The sequence below is a fragment of the Coregonus clupeaformis genome, chromosome 27 (assembly GCF_020615455.1).
Source record: "Coregonus clupeaformis isolate EN_2021a chromosome 27, ASM2061545v1, whole genome shotgun sequence".
Lineage (NCBI taxonomy): Eukaryota > Metazoa > Chordata > Actinopteri > Salmoniformes > Salmonidae > Coregonus > Coregonus clupeaformis.
The window spans coordinates 45,401,506-45,426,237 of NC_059218.1; the positions used below are offsets into that span (position 1 = coordinate 45,401,506).

The following is a 24,732-nucleotide window of genomic DNA, read 5'->3' on the forward strand; positions in this document are numbered from 1 at the left end:
ACCACAAGGCGCTACAGAGCGTAGTGCGTGCGGCCCAGTACATCACTGGGGCCAAGCTTCCTGCCATCCAGGACCTATATACTAGGCGGTGTCAGAGGAAGGGCCAAAAAATTGTCAAAGACTCCAGTCACCCAAATCATAGACTGTTCTCTCTGCTACCGCATGGCAAGCGGTACCAGAGCATCAAGTCTAGGTCGTAAAGGCTCCTTAACAGCTTCTACCCCCAAGCCATAAGACTTCTGAACAATTAATCAAATGGCCACCCAGACTATTTACATTGAACCCCCCGACCCTCGACTAACCTGTACCCCTGCACATTGACTCGGTACCGGTACCACCTGTATATAGTCTCGGTATTGTTATTGTATTGTGTTACTTTTCATTTTAATTTTTACTTTAGTTTGTTTAGTAAATATCTTCTTAACTCTATTTCTTGAACTGCATTGTTGGTTAAGGGCTTGTAAGTAAGCATTTCACAGTAAGGTCTACACCTGTTGTATTTGGCGCATGTGTCTGTATCTCATTCCCTGGCCATTGAGATAAAGAGATGGACAGATAAAGAGATGGAGAGAAAGAGATGGACAGATAAAGAGATGGACAGATAAAGAGATGGAGAGAAAGAGATGGACAGATAAAGAGATGGACAGATAAAGAGATGGACAGATAAAGAGATGGACAGATAAAGAGATGGAGAGAAAGAGATGGAGAGAAAGAGATGGACAGATAAAGAGATGGACAGATAAAGAGATGGACAGATAAAGAGATGGACAGATAAAGAGATGGACAGATAAAGAGAGATAAACTACAGAAGAAGCAAGAGAAATGGAGGAAGAGAAAGTGCAAAAATCAGTCCTGCATTTATAGTTAGTATCTGTGGAAGGAATATATATATATGATAGCAATGATATACTGTATGATAATGTAGAATAGCAACATTCTGTGAGAAGTATGAAAGCACGGTGAGTCTGTGTCCCAAATGCCACCATATTCCCTATATAGTGCACTACTTTTGACTGGAGCCCTATGATTCCTGGTCACAAGTAGTGCACTATAAAGGGAATAGGGTGCCATTTGGGATGTAGCCTAGGAGAGTGCAGTGAGATGGGAGGGAGCACGGGTGAAATGTATGAGAGTGCAGCTACAAATTTGCTGTGGTTAACAACACAGTGGTCGATAAGGTTCATTGTGTTACCCTTCAGAAGCAGAACGAGGATGGGAGAGGAGGAGAGGATAGGGGATAGAGGGAGAGGAAGAGAAGGGAGAGAGGCAGAGAAAGAGAAGGGGAAAGCAGGATGAAGAATGTTGCAGTGTGAGGAATGGAAGGAGAGATGGAGGAGGAGAAGGAGAGAGAGCAGGGGAGGAGGATGTGGGAAGAGGGAGGAAAGAGCCGGACGAAGAAGGGAGGACGGAGGGAGGAGAAGAGAGGTAGGAGGGAGGAGAAGAGAGGTAGGAGGGAGGAGAAGAGCGGTAGGAGGGTGTGGAGTGGACATTTCCAATGAAAAGGTCGACCCAATTGGCCTTCGTTTCGACCAATCAGTGCGAGACAGGACTGGACCCTAATCACCTGGGCAGAAGGTCATTAAAAGGTAATTGAAAGGTCATCTGAAGGTTAAACAGGTCACAACGGCCTCGGTCAGATCACCTGTTATTCAAACTCTCAGATGTACCTAGTCTTACAAGACCATAACGGCAAGGATATTATAGCTCAAGTTAATTGGCTATTTGTAATATATACTGTACCTTTTCACGACCATGGACAAGAACCAATCAACTAATTTTAGCCAATCAGGACAATGGACAAGACCCAGTCAAGTCCTCTTATCCAATCAGGACCATGGACAAGACCCAGGCAACACCTCTTATTCAATCAGGACCATGGACAAGACCCATTAATGCCTCTTAGCCAATCAGAACCATGGACAAGACCCAGTCAACCCCCTTAGCAATCAGGTGAGTAAGATTAGATTTCCAATGCATTTGTTACATATGGCAAATAAACTTAAATCCAGCACTTTAAAAAAAACTTTTACTGTTGAAAAGCGTTATCCCAAGTATAAATACTGTAGAGTACACACACTAAAGGGTAAAACAATTAGTTTTGAGCAAAACAGTGTTCTTTAGACACAACTGCAAACTTCAAGGAGTAGGAGAATCTGTGATGTCTTGCTTGAGGAACAATAGAGGAACAATAGAGAACAAAATAGGAAAGCCCCCCCCCCCCCACTTGTGGTGTGTCAAGACATACCTGGACCACCTATTGAGATGTGCGTTTTGTTAAAGCCGGGTGTAAAAGCCGATTTTGGCCCCGATTTAGCTGTCCCAAACACATTTTTTAGATCGGAGACAAAATCGGAGACAAAATCCCCATGTCGTTTCCTACTCAGGGTGCGCGAATGTCACCGATGCTCGTTTAATGTGTGAGGGTCAGAGACGCAATCTTAGGGCTACCGATCCTGTCTTTGAGCAGTCCCAGACGTCCCGATATTTTCAAATATGTTTAATTTTATCGGCACAAAATCTGCAATGCTCTTGTAGAGTGAAATGTGCAATGACAATTTTTTCTAACAGTGATCAGCAATAGCCAATGAGAGTTTGCCAGAGAAGAAGCCAGTGAGATGATGACGTTGTTTCGTATCACCTAGAATGTGTAGATTCTCGAGCAGGAGCCATGACTACTAGTATGCGTTTGTACTTGCCTTTAACCAGTGTCAAATTGTTAACAGCGCTGAAGTTCACAAGCAATATTATTCAATTCAAAATGTCTTGGCTAGACAGCGTGGTATGGAGAATCCTCACGACCAAGTGAAGAATCTTACACTGTTTGACCCCCACGTCTGTGCCACATCGTTTTGTGTGCACACCACTATGTTGGCAAGACAACAAACTAAAGGAAAGTCGGTTGTTTAATGTGAAAGACTCAGCAATGTTAGGATATTGAAAGTTGTGTAGTGTACACCCGGCATAAGTAAATCAGGTGTTAAATGAGGTGAAAAGGAGACTGGAGTGCCATTTTAAGGCTGTTAGTGGACTAGTCCTGTGTGCCAGGCTATTGCAGTCTTACTGACTGGTTCACCCCCCTGGCTGACTGGTGAATGAGTGAACAGTCAGAGAGGCAGGCAGGCAGGCAGGCAGACAGACAGACAGACAGACAGACAGACAGACAGACAGACAGACAGACAGATATACGGACAGACAGACAGACAGACAGATATACAGACAGAGAGGCAGGCAGGCAGGCAGACAGACAGACAGACAGACAGACAGACAGACAGACAGACAGACAGACAGACAGACAGACAGACAGACAGACAGACAGACAGACAGACAGACAGACAAGCAGACTTGCCAATGGGTGTTGGGATTGAGTGAGAAAGAGAGAGAGAGAGAGAGAGAGAGAGAGAGAGAGAGAGAGAGAGAGAGAGAGAGAGAGAGAGAGAGAGAGAGAGAGAGAGAGCGAGAGAGAGAGAGAGAGCAGATAGACAGAGGCAGAAAGACAGACAGAGAGGCAGACAGACAGACAGACAGACAGACAGACAGACAGACAGACAGACAGAAGGACAGAGAGGCTGACAAACTGAAAGACAGATAGGTAGTCAGACAGACAGACTGCTAGATAAATAGAAAGACAGAGAGGCAGACAGAGAGGGATTTAGGCAGACAGACAGACATACAGACATATAAACAGACAGAGAGGCAGAAAGACAGACAGATAGGCAGACAGAGAGGCAGACAGAGAGAGATATAGGCAGGCAGACAGACAGACAGACAGACATATAAACAGACAGAGAGGCAGAAAGACAGACAGATAGGCAGACAGAGAGGCAGACAGAGAGACAGACAGAGAGAGATATAGGCAGGCAGACAGACAGACAGACATATAAACAGACAGAGAGGCAGAAAGACAGACAGATAGGCTGACAGGCAGACAGACATATAAACAGACAGAGAGGCAGAAAGACAGACAGATAGGCAGACAGGCAGACAGACAGAAAGGCAGACAGACAGACGGATAGGTAGACAGACAGTCAGACATTTAGACAGACAGATGTACAGGCAGACAGACAGAGAGAGAGACAGACAGACAGGCAGATACACAGTTGAAGTCGGAAGTTTACATGCACCTTAGCCAAATAAATTTAAAGGCAGTTTTTCACAATTTCTGACATTTAATAAAAATTCCCTGTCTTAGGTCAATTAGGATCACCACATTATTTTAAGAATGTGAAATGTCAGAATAATAGTAGAGAGATTGATATATTTGATTTTTTATTTATTTCATCACATTCCCTGTGGGTCAGACGTTTACATACACTCAATTAGTATTTGGTAGCATTGCCTTTAAATTGTTTAACTTGTGTCAAACGTTTCAGGTAGCCTTCCACAAGCTTCCCACAATAAGGGGTGAATTTTCGCCCATTCCTCCTGTGCTGGTGTAACTGAGTCAGGTTTGTAGGACTCCTTGCTCGCACATGCTTTTTCAGTTCTGCCCACATATTTTCTATAGGATTGAGGTCAGGGCTTTGTGATGGCCACTCCAATTAAATGGCCTTAAGCCATTTTGACAAAACTTTGGAAGTATGCTTGGGGTCATTGTCCATTTGGAAGACCCATTTGCGACAAAGCTTTAACTTCCTGACTGATGTCTTGAGATGTTGCTTCAATATATCCACATAATTTTCCTTCCTCATGATGCCATCTATTTTGTGAAGTGCACCAGTCCCTCCTGCAGCAAAGCACCCCCACAGCATGACATTGCCACCCCCGTGCTTCACGATTGGGATGGTGTTCTTCGGCTTGCAAGCGGCCCCCTTTTTCTTCCATTATGGCCAAACAGTTCTATTTTTGTTTCATCAGACCATTTCTCCAAAAAAGTATGATCTTTGTCCCCATGTGCAGTTGCTGTCTTTTTTATGGCGGTTTTGGAGCAGTGGCTTCTTCCTTGCTGAGCGGCCTTTCAGGTTATGTCGATATAGGACTCGTTTTACTCTGGATATAGATACTTTTGTACCTGTTTCCTCCAGCATCTTCACAAAGTCCTTTGCTGTTGTTCTGGGATTGATTTGCACTTTTCGCACCAAAGTACATGAATCTCTAGGAGACAGAATGCGTCTCCTTCCTGAGCGGTATGACAGCTGCGTGGTCCCATGGTGTTTATACTTGCGTACTATTGTTTGTACAGATGAACGTGGTACCTTCAGGCATTTGGAAATTGCTCCCAAGGATGAACCAGACTTGTGGAGGTCTACAATTTTTTCTGAGGTCTTGGCTGATTTCTTTAGATTTTCCCATGATGTCAAGCAAAGACGCACTGAGTTTGAAGGTAGGCCTTGAAATACATCCACAGGTACACCTCCAATTGACTCCAATGATGTCAATTAGCCTATCAGAAGCTTCTAAAGCCATGACATCATTTTCTGGTATTTCCCAAGCTGTTTAAAAGCACAGTCAACTTAGTGTATGTAAACTTCTGACCCACTGGAATTGTGATACAATGAATTATAAGTTAAATAATCTGTCTGTAAACAATTGTTGGAAAAATTACTTGTGTCATGCACAAAGTAGATGTCCTAACCGACTTCCCAAAACTATAGTTTGTTAACAAGAAATGTTGAAAAAGTGGTTGAAGTGGTTGAAAAACGAGTTTTAATGACTCCAACCTAAGTGAATGTAAACTTCCGACATCAACTGTAGATAGATAGATAGACATAGACAGACAGACAGACAGACATACAGACAGACAGACAGACAGACAGAGAGGGAGAGGGAGAGAGAGAGAGAGAGAGAGAGAGAGAGAGAGAGAGAGAGAGAGAGAGAGAGAGAGAGAGAGAGAGACAGACAGACAGACAGACAGACAGAGAGGCAGACAGACAGACAGACAGACAGACAGACAGCCAGCCAGCCAGCCAGCCAGCCAGCCAGCCAGCTAGATACAGTATATACAGTGGGGAGAACAAGTATTTGATACACTGCCGATTTTGCAGGTTTTCCTACTTACAAAGCATGTAGAGGTCTGTAATTTTTATCATAGGTACACTTCAACTGTGAGAGACGGAATCTAAAAGAAACATCCAGAAAATCACATTGTATGATTTTTAAGAAATTAATTTGCATTTTATTGCATGACATAAGTATTTGATCACCTACCAACCAGTAAGAATTCCGGCTCTCACAGACCTGTTAGTTTTTCTTTAAGAAGCCCTCCTGTTCTCCACTCATTACCTGTATTAACTTCACCTGTTTGAACTCGTTACCTGTATAAAAGACACCTGTCCACACACTCAATCAAACAGACTCCAACCTCTCCACAATGGCCAAGACCAGAGAGCTGTGTAAGGACATCAGAGATAAAATTGTAGACCTGCACAAGGCTGGGATGGGCTACAGGACAATAGGCAAGCAGCTTGGTGAGAAGGCAACAACTGTTGGCGCAATTATTAGAAAATGGAAGAAGTTCAAGATGACGGTCAATCACCCTCGGTCTGGGGGCTCCATGCAAGATCTCACCTCGTGGGGCATCAATGATCATGAGGAAGGTGAGGGGATCAGCCCAGAACTACATGGCAGGACCTGGTCAATGACGTGAAGAGAGCTGGGACCACAGTCTCAAAGAAAACCATTAGTAACACACTACGCCGTCATGGATTAAAATCCTGCAGCGCACGCAAGGTCCCCCTGCTCATGCCAGCGCATGTCCAGGCCCGTCTGAAGTTTGCCAATGACCATCTGGATGATCCAGAGGAGGAATGGGAGAAGGTCATGTGGTCTGATGAGACAAAAATAGAGCTTTTTGGTCTAAACTCTCGCCGTGTTTGGAGGAAGAAGAAGGATGAGTACAACCCCAAGAACACCATGCCAACCGTGAAGCATGGAGGTGGAAACATCATTCTTTGGGGATGCTTTTCTGCAAAGGGGACAGGACGACTGCATTGTATTGAGGGGAGGATGCATGGGGCCATGTATCGCGAGATCTTGGCCAACAACCTCCTTCCCTCAGTAAGAGCATTGAAGATGGGTCATGGCTGGGTCTTCCAGCATGACAACGACCCGAAACACACAGCCAGGGCAACTAAGGAGTGGCTCCGTAAGAAGCATCTCAAGGTCCTGGAGTGGCCTAGCCAGTCTCCAGACCTGAACCCAATAGAATATCTTTGGAGGGAGCTGAAAGTCCGTATTGCCCAGCGACAGCCCCAAAACCTGAAGGATCTGGAGAAGGTCTGTATGGAGGAGTGGGCCAAAATCCCTGCTGCAGTGTGTGCAAACCTGGTCAAGACCTACAGGAAACGTATGATCTCTGTAATTGCAAACAAAGTTTTCTGTACCAAATATTAAGTTCTGCTTTTCTGATGTATCAAATACTTATGTTATGCAATAAAATGCAAATTAATTACTTAAAAATCATACAATGTGATTTTCTGGATTTCCTGCAAAATCGGCAGTGTATCAAATACTTGTTCTCCCCACTGTAGATATACAGACAGGTAGGCAGACAGACAGAGTGGTATAGAGGAAGACAATCAGACTTGCAGATGGGTGCTGGTGTTCCTCAAATAAGGGCTGAGAGAGAGAGAGAGAGGGAGAGGGAGAGAGAGAGAGAGAGAGAGAGAGAGAGAGAGAGAGAGAGAGAGAGAGAGAGAGAGAGAGAGAGAGAGAGAGAGAGAGAGAAGAGCGAGAGAGAGAGAGAGAGAGAGAGAGAGAGATGATGGTGAGACACGCGGCGCACGCTCCACGGTCTGAACTCGTCATCCGTCAGATCATCTTTTGGAGAGAGGGGAGATTGAAAGGGCTGCGGAGAGCCAGCCAGTAACGGAGACCGGAGAAGGCACTGACCCACTCCGCTTTCCTGCCTTGTCGAATAACAAGTGATTTTTGTGAGTGGATATATTGTTTTGTCAATTTGAAGAACTAAAAGCTGGGAATGGAAAAGGCAAACGGTCTTTCGTAACGCGTATTCATATATTTGCCACATAACATTCATACGACAGCAAGAAAGTTATAGCTTTCTCTTTTCAACGGAATTGTTTGAATACAGGCTAGGCTACAGTGGGCTAGAATAAAATAGCTCAGGTGTCCATTTCAACATCCATAAGGAGCCGAGTTTACAGTGTGCGACACCGTCAAAACACAAGGTGCGCCTGCAGTGTGTTTAGGGATAGATAGGGCATCTTGAATTGTTTTGATAGATTCTTCCATATGCTTTAACTTCGTCTATGTCGGAATATCTGCGGGTGTGTTTTCAACTCTGCCTTTCAACACTGTTAATTTAAGACCAGAGAAAATTTAACAGTGACTCGCGAGGGACGACGAAAACACCAACCGTCAAAAGATTAATCCAAAACGGGTTCTAAAATCAAACTGGCAGTTTTATTGCGGAGTACCAGACTAGAAGCCTACATTTGCCCGGAGACGTCCAATGAGGATGGGACTCAAACTGGGATACTAGACGGATAGAACAATCGCGGTCATGTTTGGAAGAGGTAAGAACATAATTTTTTGTTAGCCTATATCGCTGTAGTAGTGTTTAGTCGGCTATTTATTATTATGTTTTATTTTTGGGGGATATATGACACATTTACAGTGTGTTGTTGGGAATGTCTTTGACTATGATGTTGTATTCCTGCATGGATTACGAGAGTTTTGGGAATATGTGTTGTTGATGACCTACCTACAGCAGCCTAGTGTTCTATCACGATTTGGAATGCATTTGGGATTGTGTGTGTCTCTCTCGCTCTGTGTTTGTGTGTCGGTGCATGTGTAGGCTCTACTGTCGACTACAGAGTTTATAAAAAATTCAGGTGTATGTGTGTGCCTGCGCGCTTGTGTGTGTCTAGTTAGTCTACGGAAAGGTCTGCTTAGCGGTGTGTGTATGGCTTCCCAGCTAGCACATTTGGTTCCTTGGAAGTTGTGGGAAACATGTTTTTGGCTTCACATTGATTGTGGGAAGAAGCCAGTAAGTGGTCTGACAGGTAAAACGGAACGTTTTTTAAACATTCTGAGAACAGAAGTGAAACTTTCGCCTGTTCTGGGAAGGTTTATTTTTAGGTTGCGGAACATTTTACTCTGGTTCCTTTAAAGTTTTACTGGGAGGTTTTATTCTATTCTCTCTGAGAACAGAAATTATAGATTATTTTGAGTTTTTATTTTAAATAACCTCCTTAAAATTTTGGCTAATTGTTTCAATAACATTTTTAGTAACACTGCTGGCTTATATTGGATTAACTTTTGTTTTTACTCCAAGCAAAGATAGAACTCATAGACATTTATTTCCTTGAGATTAATCACACAAACACATCATAAGGGAGATTTGAACCTTTAATCTTCTGTTCTTTAACCATGGAATTAGTCCGCTGCGCCATCATGCCATTTTTACAGATACAAAGCTGTTAATTTTAGTCTATTCAAACAGCCCCATTTCAAAGGAAACAAACACTCATTAAGATCAAGTGTGGCCAATTAGTGGGTGCGGAAAATTCTTAACAAGAGAGTTGGAGAGAGTTTTGTTGAACGTTCTCTGAACCTAATTCAAGTTTTCTTGTGGTTGTTATTGAAAGTTTTCTTAACATGCTGAGAATGGAATGTATGTTTTTAAATAACATTCTTAGAAAGTTCTTTGAACATTACTTAATAAAAAAAAATAAAAAAATAATGGAACGTTTCCTTAACGTTCTCGGAACAATTTGAGAACATGACTCTAAATAGAACCATGAAACCTGTAGGAAATGATATGCTGAAGTACTGAAATTACCACAGAAGAACGTTGTTTCTTAACGTTCTCTGAACAATTTGAGAACGTTCCCAATGTCAAACCAGTTGGAGAACGTTCCTAGAACATTATCAAAATTGAACTGAAATGTAACCATGTTTTAACTTTTAGGAAAAGTTCTGTTAAAGTAATGAAATACCAAGAAAAGTTCCTTAAATGTGCTGAGAATGTTCCAATGCCAAGTAACTCTCCTGCACACCATTCCGAGAAGGTTGTGGGAAGGTTGTATGCAAAATATCCATAGGACAACAACGGTCTCACCAAGGTCTAAGAAACATATGTTTCTCAGAAAGTTATGTGCTAGTTGGGTTCCAAATATGTTGTCAAACCCTGGAGTGTTTTGGTCTGTCTCAGCGTCATCAAATAAAATAAAATTTTATTTGTCACATACACATGTTTAGCAGATGTTATTGCGGGTGTAGTGAAATGCTTGTGCTTCTAGCTCCGACAGTACAGTAATATCTAACAAGTAATATCTAACAATTTCACAACATATACCCAATACACACAAATCTAAGTCAGCAATGGAATTATGAATACATACATATATGGACGAGCAATGACAGAGCAGCATGGACTAAGATACATTAGAATATTATAGAATACAGGATATACATATGAGATGAGTAATGCAAGATATGTAAACATTATTAAAGTGACGAGTGTTCAATTTCTTAAAGTGGCCAGTGATTTCAATAGGCAGCAGCAGCCTCTAATGTGCTAGTGATGGCTATTTAACAGTCTGATGGCCATGAGATAGAAGCTGTTTTTCAGTCTCTCTGTCCCAGCTTTGATGCACCTGTACTGACCTCGCCTTCTGGATGATAGCGGGGTGAAGAGGCAGTGGCTCAGGTGTTTGATGTCCTTCATGACATCAACCACCCGAGCCTTCCTTTGACATTGGCCTTCCTGTGACATCGGGTGCTGTAGGTGTCCTGGAGGGCGGGTAGTTTGCCCTTGGTAAGGCGTTCGGCAGACCGCACCACCCTCTGGAGAGCCCTGCAGTTGCGAGCGGTGCAGTTGCCGTACCAGGCGGTGATACAGCCCGACAGAATGCTCTCAATTGTGCATCTGTAAAAGTTTGTGAGGGTTTTAGGTGCCAAGCCAAATTTCTTCAGCCTCCTGAGGTTGAAGAGGTTATGTTGCGCCTTCTTCACCTCACTCTCTGCATGGTGGACCATTTGGTTTGTCAGTGATGTGTATGCCAAGGAACTTGAAGCTTTCCACCTTCTCCACTGCGGTCCCGTCGATGTGGAGGGGGGGGGGGGTGTACCCTCTGCTGTTTCCTGAAGTCCACGATCATCTCCTTTGTTTTATTGACGTTGAGTGAGAGGTTAATTTCCTGGCACCACACTCTGAGCCCTCACCTCCTCCCTGTAGGCTGTCTCGTCATTGTTGGTAATCAAGCCTACTACTGTTGTGTCGTCTGCAAACTTGATGATTGAGTTGGAGGCGTGCTTGGCCATGCAGTCATGGGTGAACAGGGAGTACAGGAGGGGGCTGAGCACAAACCCTTGTGGGGCCCCAGTGTTGAGGATCAGCGAAGTGGAGATGTTGTTTCCTACCTTCACCACCTGGGGGCAGCCCGTCAGGAAGTCCAGGACCCAGTTGCACAGGGTGGGGTTCAGACCCATTGCATCGTCTGTGGATCTATTGGGGCGGTAAGCAAATTGAAGTAGGTCTAGGGTGACAGGTAAGGTAGACGTGATATGATCCTTGACTAGTCTCTCAAAGCACTTCATGATGACAGAGGTGAGTGCTACGGGCGATAGTCATTTAGTTCAGTTACCTTTGCTTTATTGGGTACAGGAACAATGGTGGCCATCTTGAAGCATGTGGGGACAGCCTTGCGTGGGTTAACATGCTTAAATATCTTACTCACGTCGGCCATGGAGAAGGAGAGCCCACAGTCCTTGGTAGTGGGCTGCGTTGGTGGCAATGTGTTATCCTCAAAGCGGGCGAAGAAGGTGTTTAGCTCGTCCGGAAGCAAGACGTCGGTGGCTGGTTTTCTTTTTGTAGTCTGTAGACCCTGCCACATACATCTCGTGTTGTGACTCCACCTTGTCTCTATACTGATGTTTTGCCTGTTTAATTGCCTTGCGGAGTGAGTAGCTACACTATTTGTATTCTGCCATATTCCCATTCACTTTGCCATGGTTAAATGTGGTGGTTCGCGCTTTCAGTTTTGCGCGAATGCTGCCATCTATCCACGGTTTCTGGTTAGGGTAGGTTTTTAATAGTCACAGTGGGCACAACATCCCCTATACACTACCTGATAAACTCAGTCACCGTTTCAGTGTATTCGTCTAAATTATTTTTGCAAGCTACCCGGAACATATCCCAGTCCGCGTGATCAAAACAATCTTGAAGCGTGGATTCCGATTGGTCAGACCAGCGTTGAATAGTCCTTAGCACGGTACTTCCTGTTTGAGTTTCTGCCTATAGGAAGGGAGGGCCTTATAACCGTCCCGGAAGTTCGAATAGCAATGGTTGAGAATTTTAGCAGCCCGAGTACAACAGTCAAGATGTTGATAGAACCTCGGCAGCCTAGTCCTCAAATTTGCTTTGTTAAAATCCCCAGCTACAATAAATGCAGCCTCAGGATATGTGGTTTCCAGTTTGCATTAAGTCCAGTGAAGTTCTTTGAGGGTCGTCTTGGTATTGACTTGAGGGGGGATATACACGGCCGTGACTATAACCAAGGATCATTATCTTGGGACATTATAAGGTCGGCATTTGATTGTGAGGTGTTCTAGTTCGGGTGAACAAAAGGACTTGAGTTCCTGTATGTTACTACAATTACACCATGAGTCGTTAATAATGAAACACACACCTCCACCCTTCTGCTTCCTGGAGAGATATTTATTTCTGTCTGGGCGATGAACTGAGAACCCAACTGGTTGGACCGATTTCGACAGAATATCCCGAGAGAGCCATGTTTCCATGAAACAAAGTATGTTACAGGCCCTGATGTCTCTATGAAAGAAATCCTTGCCCTGAGCTCGTTGACTTTGTTATCCAAAGACTGAACATTAGCGAGTAATATACTTGGAAGCGGTGGGTGGTGTGCGCACCTCCTAAGTCGAACCAGCAGGCCGCTCCGAGTGCCTCTCCTCCGCTGGCAATGTTTTGGGTCAGCCGCTGGTATCAGTTCAATTGCCCTGGGGAGAGCAAACAAAGGATCTGCTTCGGGAAAGTCGTATTCCTGGTCCTAATGCTGGTGAGTTACCGCCACTCTGATATCTAATCGTTTTTCCCGGCTGTATGTAATGATGTAAAACACTTTCTGAGCTAATAATGTAAAAAATAATACATAAAAAACAAAATACCGCAAAGTTTCCTAAGAGCAAGTCGCGAGGCTGCCATCTTCGTCGGCGCAAGGTACGAACATTAGATGAGATACCAGTTAAATGGATAGTTCAGGATGTTGGAATTTTTGCAATTTGGGACTTTAACTTCTTCCCTAGAGTCAGATAAACTTGTGAATACCATTTTTATCTATCTGTGTCCAGTATGAAGGAAATTAGAGGTAGTTTTGCGAAAAATGCTAACTAGCTTAGCACAAAGACTGGAAGTCTCCCGTAGACTTCTAGTCATTGCGCTAACACTAGTTAGCAATTGCGCAAACGCTAGAACTTCCTTCATACTGGAGGCAGAGACATAAAAATGGTATCCTCAAGTTCATCTGACTATCCCTTTAACATACAGATGTAGGATATTAATTTGATCACCCTGTTGCAGGAGAACTTTCCTGCAATGAAATACATTTCCAATTAGAAATTTCAGACATGTATCAACTGCTACAAAAATGTCCATTCATTATATTTGTCATAATAATTCACATTTCCTGTTGCTGTAGGATTATTTTCCTGCAGTAGAAAACTGGCTCAAATTAAGATCCTACATCTGTAAAACATCTAGCTTTATCTTCTCTCTCCCGCGGCCTGGTTCGCTCTCTGCTGGCTCGGCTCCGTTCGGCGGGAATGAAATATTTATCCATATCACGCTATATTATTCTTAAAAATAGAAGACCTCTGCCGCACTGCAGTTAACAGTTATCGGTGTGTGTGTGTGTGTGTGTGTGTGTGCGTGTGCATCCGTGCGCCTCAACAGAGGCTTTCTGACATTTTTGATTACATTCTCGCGCGGGTGACGAGGTAGTGGTGCGAGGAACAGGCACCAAAGGAGTCAGTGTTGGTGTACCCCGGGGCCTGGGACCGTTTACAGAGAGACAGAGAGACAGAGAGGTAGGTTTCTGTAAAACTCCAATGTTGCTTCAAAAATTATACATTTGAAATGCTAGCCTACATCCGGTTCAAATCCAACTTCAGCACGTTATTAAAAGGGTACACGTGTGTGTGTGTCTGTCTGGATAAACAGCAGCTTTGCAATTGTGGAACCATATCTCTCTGTCACAGACACACACACACACACACACATACATTAGGTGAGTCATCATAATGTCCATGCTGAAATAGAGTGAAGAAGCTGTTGGGTGACAAATGTATTGTACGGCTGAATGAGCTGCACAGAATGGAATGGAAAAGGTCTGCTTAACATCAATAGATAGAGAGAATAACCTGTGTCTGTCACACACACACACACACACACACACAGAGAGAGATCATTATCGGTTAGGCCACTTGGTTTGGCCCATCTTCAAGCTGGACTCTATCCTCATTACTAATGAAACCATCTGGTCCTGGACTGGGCTGGGGGGCAGTGGCTGGGGGGCGGTGGAAGAAATAGGCCAGTGGTGTGTGTGTGTGTGTGTGTGTGCTTGTTTGTTTACAATACCGGCTGAGTTTCTTCCAGCACACACACACACACACACACACAAATACGATAAACGTCCATATAGCTGTGTGCTTGCTGAATATGCATGCTGGCTGTCAGTAGAAGTGATGAAATGTGGTGTAATGTGGAGGTGGTTTGTCTCTGATACAGTTATCTCTGTCACCTTTACTTCACTACTAACACAAAGGGGGGACAGAGAGAGAGAGAGAGAGACCCAACCAAATCATGAGAAAACAAAAAGAGAATTACTTGGCACATTGGAAAGAATTAACAAAAAAACAGAGCAAACTAGAATGCTATTTGGCCCTAAACAGAGAGTACACAGTGGCAGAATACCTGACCACTGTGACTGACTCAAACTTAAGGAAAGCTTTGACTATGTACAGACTCAATGAGCATAGCCTTGCTATTGAGAAAGGCTGCCGTAGGCAGACCTGGCTCTCAAGAGAAGACAGGCTATGTGCACACTGCCCACAAAATTAGGTAGAAACTGAGCTGCACTTCCTAACCTCCTGCCAAATGTATGACACATATATTCCCTCAGATTACAGAGATCCACAAAGAATTCGAAAACAAACCCAATTTTGATAAACTCCCTTATCTACTGGGTGAAATACCACAGTTTGCCATCACACACACACACAGAGAGAGAGAGAGAGAGAGAGAGAGAGAGAGAGAGAGAGAGAGAGAGAGAGAGAGAGAGAGAGAGAGAGAGAGAGAGAGAGAGAGAGAGAGAGAGAGAGAGAGAGAGAGAGAGAGAGAGAGAGAGAGAGAGAGAGAGAGAGAGAGAGAGAGAGAGAGAGAGAGAGAGAGAGAGAGAGAGAGAGAGAGAGAGAGAGAGAGAGAGAGAGAGAGAGAGAGAGAGAGAGAGAGAGAGAGAGAGAGAGAGAGAGAGAGAGAGTCTTAGGTCTAAAAATACATCAAAACACAATAATGTTGGAGTGAAGACCCCTGCCAACTAATATCAACATTTATATTTCGTTTTGCAGAAATTATTTGCCTTCTGTAAGTTTAAGAAATATTGTGTCTTGTCATTCTGTTACCAAAAACCCACATATCTTTAAGATATTTTCTAATTTATCTCCCTCATGAGGAGGGAGGATTCTAAAAGTTCACAGAAGTAATAATTACGTGATAATGCCAGAGAAGCCGGTGTTTGGAGGATATATTGGCACGGGTGTTGTTAGGCCCGAGACGAAGTCAAGGGCTGGCAAACCGTGCCAATATATCCTCCAAACACCGGCTTTGAGGGCATTATCCCTTTTATACTATGGGTTACCAACATATTCAAATAATTATTGACATATCTTCTTTTAAAACGTCATTTTTATGAATTTATTCATACTATTTCATCCTTTCACAAGATATAGTCTCGATACAAATCTAGCGTTGCTACCCAAGCCGGTCGTTCGTTCTATCGGTTTGGTTGCCAGAGATGCGACCCAGTCGTTCAGTCTTTTTGTTCTGTATCTATGGACGCAACCCAGTTGTTCGTTCTAAATGTTCCATTGCCATACTAACTAACAACGTTCTAGTCCCTTGCTTGCTAGCAAACTACGGCTAATTTACAGTCACGTCAAACAGTGCAGCCAGAATAACAACAAAGTAGCTGCATTTGCATTTGTTTAAGCTGTTTTCTAGTGACATTTATTTGGATACATACATAACAATGAGCTAATAATGCGCGATTTCACCTGGCATAGAAAATGTGCTCTTTCGTCAGGACATGTTGTTCGAGAGCTAGCCAACCACACAGCTTACACAATCACTTCAAACTGAAGCTGGAAAGCCTGCAAACTATGTGTACTTCATTTCGTTTTACCTGTTTTGTATTGGTAGTTCTTTGTATATATCCATACAAATGATGCTGATTCATGATTTTGACTGGCTGAGAAAAGCTGCCTACCTGTCTGTCTCATCCCTACTCATGACTCCCGATTCCGACACGATCATTACTATGGCACAGCTGGAGATTTAATTATAATATTGAAACAATGTTGCAAATGTCGGAGGAACAAACAGCAAGGTTTATACAAATCTCTGCTGTTAAAAACTAAATGTTAGTCTAAAAGAAATGTGAGATAATGTCTAGATGCTTTTTATAGTGGAGATCAAGTTTATAAATTGCCTGGCTTGTCTGATGAGACAGTGGATTGCGCAGTCAGATGGAACAGAGTAAATAGGAATTTTAACGTCATAGATTTAGCGGGTGGTAACTTGTGGAACAGACACCGGCTGGAATGCAGTTTTAACCAATCAGTATTCAGGATTAGACACACCCGTTGTATAAGTAAAGATAGACCTACCAATTAGTTGTAGTGTTTCTATGGATAACAGTTTTGTGTGATTAAAACACATCACTCTGTTACCAAATCGTTAACAGTGACCAAAAATATATGTAACAGAATGACTGCAATTGAATTGGCCACAATGGGAAATCATAGTAGTCACGAACCACAAGTGAAGGAAAAGCAGCCAACAAGTGCTCAGTATATGTGGGAACTCCTTCTAGACTGTTGGAAAATCATTCCAGGTGAAGCTGGTTGAGAGAATGCCAAGAGTGTGCAAAGCTGTCATCAAGGCAAAGGGTGGCTACTTTTTAGAATCTCAAATATAACATATATTTTGATTTGTTTAACACTTTTTTGGTTAATACATGATTCAATATGTGCTATTTCATAGTTTTGATGTCTTCACTATTATTCTACAGTGTAGAATATTCAAACTGTCCCAGAATTAGGATACAACTCATAATAACAAACAAATCAACACAAAGGATAGAGGTATGGATACTCTTACTGACTCTTAGTGGCTGCTTCGTGTGATGTATTGTTGTCTCTGCCTTCTTGCCCTTTCTGCTGTTGTCTGTGCCCAATAATGTTTGTACCATGTTTTGTGCTGCTACCATGTTGTGCTGCTACCATGTTGTTGTGATGTTGTGTTGCTACCATACTGTGTTGTCATGTGTTGCGGCCATGCTATGTGGTTGTCTTAGGTCTCTCTGTGTGTAGTGTTGTGTTGTCTGTCTTGTCGTGATGTGTGTTTTGTCCTACATTTTATTTATTTATTTATTTTTAATCCCCCGTCACTGCATGAGGCCTTTTGCCTTTTGGTAGGCCGTCATTGTAAATAAGACTTTGTTCTTAACTGACTTGCCTATTTAAATAAAGGTTAAATAAAATAAATACAAAATTAAATTAAAGGAGAATTTCACTATTTAGGACCCCAATCGCTATAGTGTTAATATTTTCAAAAGTTTTTTTTATATATACAGTGTATATATTTATTTTGGGGGGATACTTTTTACCCTTTTTCGTGATATACAATTGGTAGTTACAGTCTTGTCCCATCGCTGCAACCCCCGTATGGACTCGGGAGACGCGAAGGTCCAGAGCCATGCTTCCTCCGAAACACGACCCAGGCAAACCGCACTGCTTCTTGACACACTGCCCACTTAACCCCGGAAGCCAGACGCACCAACGTGTCGGAGGAAACGCTGTACAGCTGGTGACCGAAGTCAGCGTGCATGCGCCCGGCACGCCACAAGGAGTCCCTAGAGTGCAATGGGACAAGGACATCCCAGCCGGCCAAACCCTCCCCTAACCCGGACGACGCTGGGCCAATTGTGCACCGCCTCATGGGTCTCCCGGTCGCAGCCGGCTGCGACACAGCCCAGGATCAAACCCAAATCAAATCAAATTTTATTGGTCACATACACGTGTTTAGCAGATGTTATTGCGGGTGTAGGGAAAGCTCCGACAGTGCAGTAATATCTAACAAGTAATATCTAACAATTTCACAACATATACCCAATACACACAAATCTAAGTAAAGCAATGGAATTAAGAATATATTAATAAATATATGGACGAGCAATGTCAGAGTGGCATAGACTAAGATACAGTAGAATAGTATAGAATACAGTATATACATTTGCGATGAGTAATGCAAGATATGTAAACATTATTAAAGTGACTAGTGTTCCATTTCTGAAAGTGGCCAGTGATTTCTAATATATGTATATAGGCAGCAGCCTCTAATGTGCTAGTGAAGGGTATTTAACAGTCTGATGGCCTTGAGATAGAAGCTGTTTGTCAGTCTCTCAGTCCCAGCTTTGATGCACCCGTACTGACCTCACCCTCTGGATGATAGCGGGGTGAACAGGCAGTGGCTCGGGGCGGTTGCCGTCCTCAATGATCTCCTTGCCCTTCCTGTGACATCAGGTGCTGTAGGCATCCTGGAGGGCTGGTAGTTTACCCCCGGTGATGCGTTGGGCAGACCGCACCACCCTCTGGAGAGCCCTGCGGTTGCAGGCGGTGCAGTTGCCGTACCAGGCGGTGATACAGACCGACAGGATTCTAGCTAGCTGCCGGTCGCTAATCTTCCAAGCTTGCTAATAATTTTCTTATTTCAAACAACTATGCAACCAACATGTGCGACTACGAATACGAGGAGGAAATGTTTGAATTTGCAGTCGTGCCTTTATTTATCTGAACCGGAATACACAGACGAGGAGCTTCAACAGATGGAGGATGAGAGAGAAAGGAGAGAGAGAGCGAAACGGAGCAGGCAGAGGCTGAGGCAGATATTCAACCAGCAGCTGAGACCCGACTCAGGACCTCTGAGAACTGGTTCTGTACCTGTGGGGGAATACCAAGCGATGCTCACTGAAAACGACTGTCTTTGCTGTGCTAAGTGGGACTTGGCTTATTCCAGCCTTGGAAAACCTAGAGTTGTCTGGCAACGAGACAACGTTGACCCGCAAGCCAACCCTACTCTGTGTGACCAGTGACAATGATTTTCCAGTCTTCGTAATCCCAGCAGTTGTTGAAACTTTTTTTCCAAGTGCCAAAAATAAACTGGAAGAAGAGACCTCGGCCAGAGGGACCTAATGGCCAGCTGTCAATAAAGTAAGTACCGGTATTTTATGAGTGATAAATACACTTCCTAGCATTACATTATTCATAGGCTGTGTCAAATATGTCATCAGAACACCAACATGTTCATCAGTAGGCCTACATAGTGTCATTCTGCTTCTGCACAGCGAGCTGACTTGTTTTTTCCATTTATTTTCTCTGCAATATAGACTTGTGGCGTACAGAGTGGTCTTGGAATGGGGATTGAAAGTTGAACGACATAGCCGTGGTCAGAGACGAGTGTTACCCAGTTACGTCGTCAGCGCCATCTGCAACAAGTACCCCTGACCCACCTGTCTACGCTGAATTCAAGGAGGCAGATGACGCCTTCAGAATCCTTTGAACGTCACCTTTCCCTTCCTTTAGTTTCTATATCTCCTTTTCTCATTCATACATTTTTTGTTTGTATACTGCAATTCTACTTTTAGCTGCCAATGTGTACAAGTTCAAATAGTCCTCTTTATACAGTACATGCAACACACAGCCTTGAAAAATCTCCATTGACACCAGTGCTGTGGCTGTATAAAAATAAAAAATAAACGCATAACCACTTTGAATTGTTTTCTGAGGGAAAATAATACACTGTAAACTTTCAAATTTCCAATTGAGGAATAATATACTGAAAGTATCTATAGAAAATCCTCTCTGATCCCTCCCTCTGACCCTGGGAGTCAGGGAGACATTTGTGATTATCAGGCTGCATCAAGTAGCTTACCATCCCCCAACCAGAGCCTGACTATTGTCTTGCAGTAGGGGGAAAAATTCACACCTCCATCGTTATGGAGGTTACTAGGGAGCCTTCTGGGAGAGTTCCAGAAATAGTCACAAACCTCCCCTTACTCCCAGGGTCAAAGAGAGAGTGTGAAGAGGGGATGATCTACAGTATCAGTGCAGTACAGTAGCATGGGCTAGCTAGATGGTGGTTGGTAGAATAAAGTGACTGGAATTGAACAGTAAAATACATAGTAATAAAGCCTACAGTAGGTCGGCTGGGCAACTAGCTCTCACAGTCTCATGTCAGAATTAGACGTTCACCCATGTTTCTCAAACATTACATTTCAAAGTTGTTGCAAACGTCACAATTCGAAGTGTTTTAAGTTTAGGCATTAACTCTGAAGTTTTAAGGTTAGGGTTAAATGTAAGTATTAACTCAGAAATCTTAAGGTTAGGCATTAACTCAGAATGGTTAAGGTAAGGGTTAAGGTTTGGGATAGGCTTAAAACAAAAATCTCAAAAACATCTTTCTACCACTGGATTTGAAGTTGCAACCGTTGGAATCAGAGGCAGATGCTTATGCCCAGCCGCCATCCCTGTCCACAATGCAAATGTCACATTTCTAAGTATTTAAGGTGAAGTTTAGGTATTAACTACAAAGTTTTAAGGCTATGGTTAAGTTTAGGCATTAAGGCCGCCATCCCTGTCCACAACACCTGTCCGCAAAACCGAAACCTACTTGAAGGGAACTGTTGCCCCTAGTGGCCGGTTTCCACATCATCAGTTGAGTCAAGTCCTCCCGAGTGGCGCAGTGGTCTAAGGCACTGCATCGCAGTGCTAGCTGGGCCACTAGAGATCCTGGTTCGAATCCAGGCTCTGACGTAGCTGGCCGCGACCGGGAGACCTATGGGGCGGCGCACAATTGGCCCAGCATCGTCCAGTGTAGGGGAGGGAATGGCCGGCAGGGATGTAGCTCAGTTGGTAGAGCATGGCGTTTGCAACGCCAGGGTTGTGGGTTCGATTCCCATGGGGGGCCAGTATGAAAAAAAATATATATATATATAATGTATGCACTAACTGTAAGTCCCTCTGTATAAGAGCGTCTGCTAAAATGTAAGTAAGAGTGGGTTGTTGTTGCATAGGTTGTGGTGCAGTAGCAACAGTTGTGTGTGTGTGTGTGAAGTATGGAAAAAGACAGCTGCCGTCTTGACAATTGGCTATATTTTATTACCAAGTCTCCTGTGAACAACATGCTACCCACGCACACTGACACTCCAACACACACACTCACTTCGATCATCATGTATGCTGCTGCTACTCTGTTTATCATATATCCTGATGCCTAGTCACCTTACCCCTATACATATCTACCTCTATCACTCCAGTATCCCTGCACATTGTAAATATGGTATTGGAATTGACCCTGTATATAGCTTACCTACATTCTTGTGTTATTATTTCTAATGCTTGTCTGTTTTTGTTCAACCTTACTGTATTTTATACTACTACATTGATACTGAATTGCTAGGATAAGCTAGGCATTTCACTGTACTTGTGCATGTGACATTAAAAACGTGAAACTTGATGTGTGCCTCATTGACTTGAGTAGTTTGCTACTATTCTGTAAATCAAAAAATACCTCCAAGTTGGTCTAAACCGATTACCATTTATGACTTACCGCCTCAATTTGGTCTTATGTAGCAACGTTTGAAATTGGGTTTTTACATTGGATAAAAGTAGAGACTCAGCTAGAAAATGGAATACCATACATTGCAGTTGAGGAACAATGGGAAAGTAATTCTGCTTTGAATGATGATCAACTTGTAACCACACTTTGGAAAACATGGCCCTTGAATGTTTTGGTCCACCTATTGGAGAGCTCTTCTTTGTCTACACCCATTTAGCATAGTTCACACCCTCTTAAGCCTTAGCCCCACCCATCTCTTTAAGGATTCACATGTGAGGCCATTACATTTACATTTAAGTCATTTAGCAGACACTCTTATCCAGAGCGACTGTCACGATCGCTGACGAACGAGAAGGACCAAGGCGCAGCGTGATATGCATTCATGTTTATTTAATTGAATAAACACAACGAACAAAAACAATAAACTAACGATACGTGACGTCCTAAGGTACACACAACAAACCTCACACGGAACAAGATCCCACAACCCACTAGTGCCAAAAGGCTACCTAAGTATGGACCCCAATCAGAGACAACGAGCTACAGCTGCCTCTGATTGGGAACCACACCGGCCAACATAGATCTACACATTCTAGATCTAAACATAGACAATCAACATAGCACAACACGACACAGAAAATACACACCCTGACTCAACAAATACAAGTCCTCAGAGTCAGGGCGTGACAGTACCCCCCCCCCCCCCAAAGGTGCGGACTCCGACCGCGCCACATAAACATAACAGGGTAGGGGCCGGGTGGGCACTCCGCCTCGGAGGCGGATCCGGCTCCGGGTGTGACCACCACTTACTCTCCACCTCCCTGTTGCGCCCCTGGTCTGGTCTGGACCTCGGCGCGCTGCTTCCCCTCTCCTTCCTCCCACGACGTACCAAGCCCTGTCTGGACCCTGGTGTGGGAGACCCCGAACCTGGAGAGGGGCTGACGTCTGGGTCTGGACTGGAACCGCTGACTGGAGCTGGACCCGACGACGGTGGATCGAACTGCACTGGCTCCGGAGTGGAGCCGCTGACCGGAGCTGGATCAGGCACCGGTGAATCGAACTGCTCTGGCTCCGGAGTGGAGCCGCTGACCGGAGCTGGATCAGGCACCGGTGGAGCGGACTGCTTTGGCTCCGGAGTGGAGCCGCTGACCGGAGCTGGACTGGACCCCGGTGGAGCGGACTGCTCTGGCTCCGGAGTGGAGCCGCTGACCGGAGCTGGATCAGGCACCGGTGGAGCGGACTGCTCTGGCTCCGGAGTGGAGCCGCTGACCGGAGCTGGACTGGACCCCGGTGGAGCGGATTGCTCTGGCTCCGGAGTGGAGCAGCTGACCGGTGCCGGACCAGGCACTAGTGGAACAGGCACGGGCCGTGCCGGACTGGACACACGCACCACTGGCTTGGTGCGAGGGGCAGGAACAGGCCGGGCCGGGCTGGCGACGCGCACCACTGGCTTGGTGCGAGGGGCAGGAACAGGCCGGACCGGGCTGGCGACGCGCACCACTGGCTTGGTGCGAGGAACAGGAACAGGCCGGACCGGGCTGGCGACGTGCACCACTGGCTTGGTGCGAGGGGCAGGAGCAGGCCGGGCTGGGCTGGCGACGCGCACCACTAGTTTGGTGCGAGGGGCAGGAACAGGCCGGGCTGGCGACGCGCACCACTAGTTTGGTGCGAGGGACAGGAACAGGCCGGACCGGGCTGGCGACGCGCACCACAGGCTTGATGTGAGGAACAGGTACGGGCCGAACCGTACTGGCGACGCGCACCACTGGCTTAGTGCGGGGAGCAGGAACGGGCCGGACCGGACTGGCGACACGCACCACTTGATTGGTGCGAGGAGCGGGACTGGGTTCCTTCATTAACCCCCGCTCCTTCTGCTGCCTAACCAGCTCCTCTCGCCGTGCCTCTACACTTTCCTTCTGCTCCCTCTGAACCAATGGCCCCCCTAATCTGGTGGCCTCCTCTGCTAACCAGCGGAACCGCTCTATCGCGGCCTCCTGCTGCCTTGTCGTCCACGCCGTGTGCCCCCCCCACATTTTGGGGGGGATTGTCTCTCCCCCATGATCATGGCCTCCATCCCTCTTGCCAGACTCTCACTCATCTCCTCCCAAGTCCATCCTCTCTCTTCGGCACACTGCTTGGTCCAGGTCTGGTGGGATCTTCTGTCACGATCGCTGACGAACGAGAAGGACCAAGGCGCAGCGTGATATGCATTCATGTTTATTTAATTGAATAAACACAACGAACAAAAACAATAAACTAACGATACGTGACGTCCTAAGGTACACACAACAAACCTCACACGGAACAAGATCCCACACCCCACTAGTGCCAATAGGCTGCCTAAGTATGGTCCCCAATCAGAGACAACGAGCTACAGCTGCCTCTGATTGAGAACCACACCGGCCAACATAGATCTACACATTCTAGATCTAAACATAGACAATCAACATAGCACAACACGACACAGAAAATACACACCCTGACTCAACAAATTCAAGTCCCTAGAGTCAGGGTGTGACAGTGACTTACATATTGGTGCATTCAACTTAGGATAGCCAGTGGGACAACCACCCAATTTTTTTTATTTGTAATGGGGGGGTAGAAGGATTTCTGTTATACTATTAAAGAGGTACGGTTTCAAGTGTCTCCGGAAGGTGGTCAGTGACTCCGCTGTCCTGGCGTCGTGCGGGAGCTTGTTCCACCGTTGGGGTGCCATGTTTTAAACAGTGTGAGTAGCGTAGTAAACAATCAAAGATTTCAAGACAAAAAGTGGTAAAAGGAGTAGCCTACAATAAGGAAAAACTCCAGGTAAAAATACACTTACAGTGCTACCGGACACTTTCTGTTTTTACTATATT

At 44.8% G+C, this 24,732-nt stretch overlaps 1 protein-coding gene across 1 annotated transcript in view; it reads left to right on the forward strand.

Moving 5' to 3' along the window:
- Nucleotides 1-7,769: 7,769 nt before the first annotated feature.
- LOC121541348 (reticulon-4 receptor-like 1) overlaps nt 7,770-24,732 on the forward strand; it is a 204,316-nt gene continuing 187,353 nt past the window's right edge. The window contains exon 1 of the mRNA XM_041850324.2: nt 7,770-8,474. Coding sequence (XP_041706258.2) covers nt 8,462-8,474 — 13 coding nt within the window. The 5' untranslated portion in view covers nt 7,770-8,461. The remainder of the gene's footprint in view (nt 8,475-24,732) is intronic.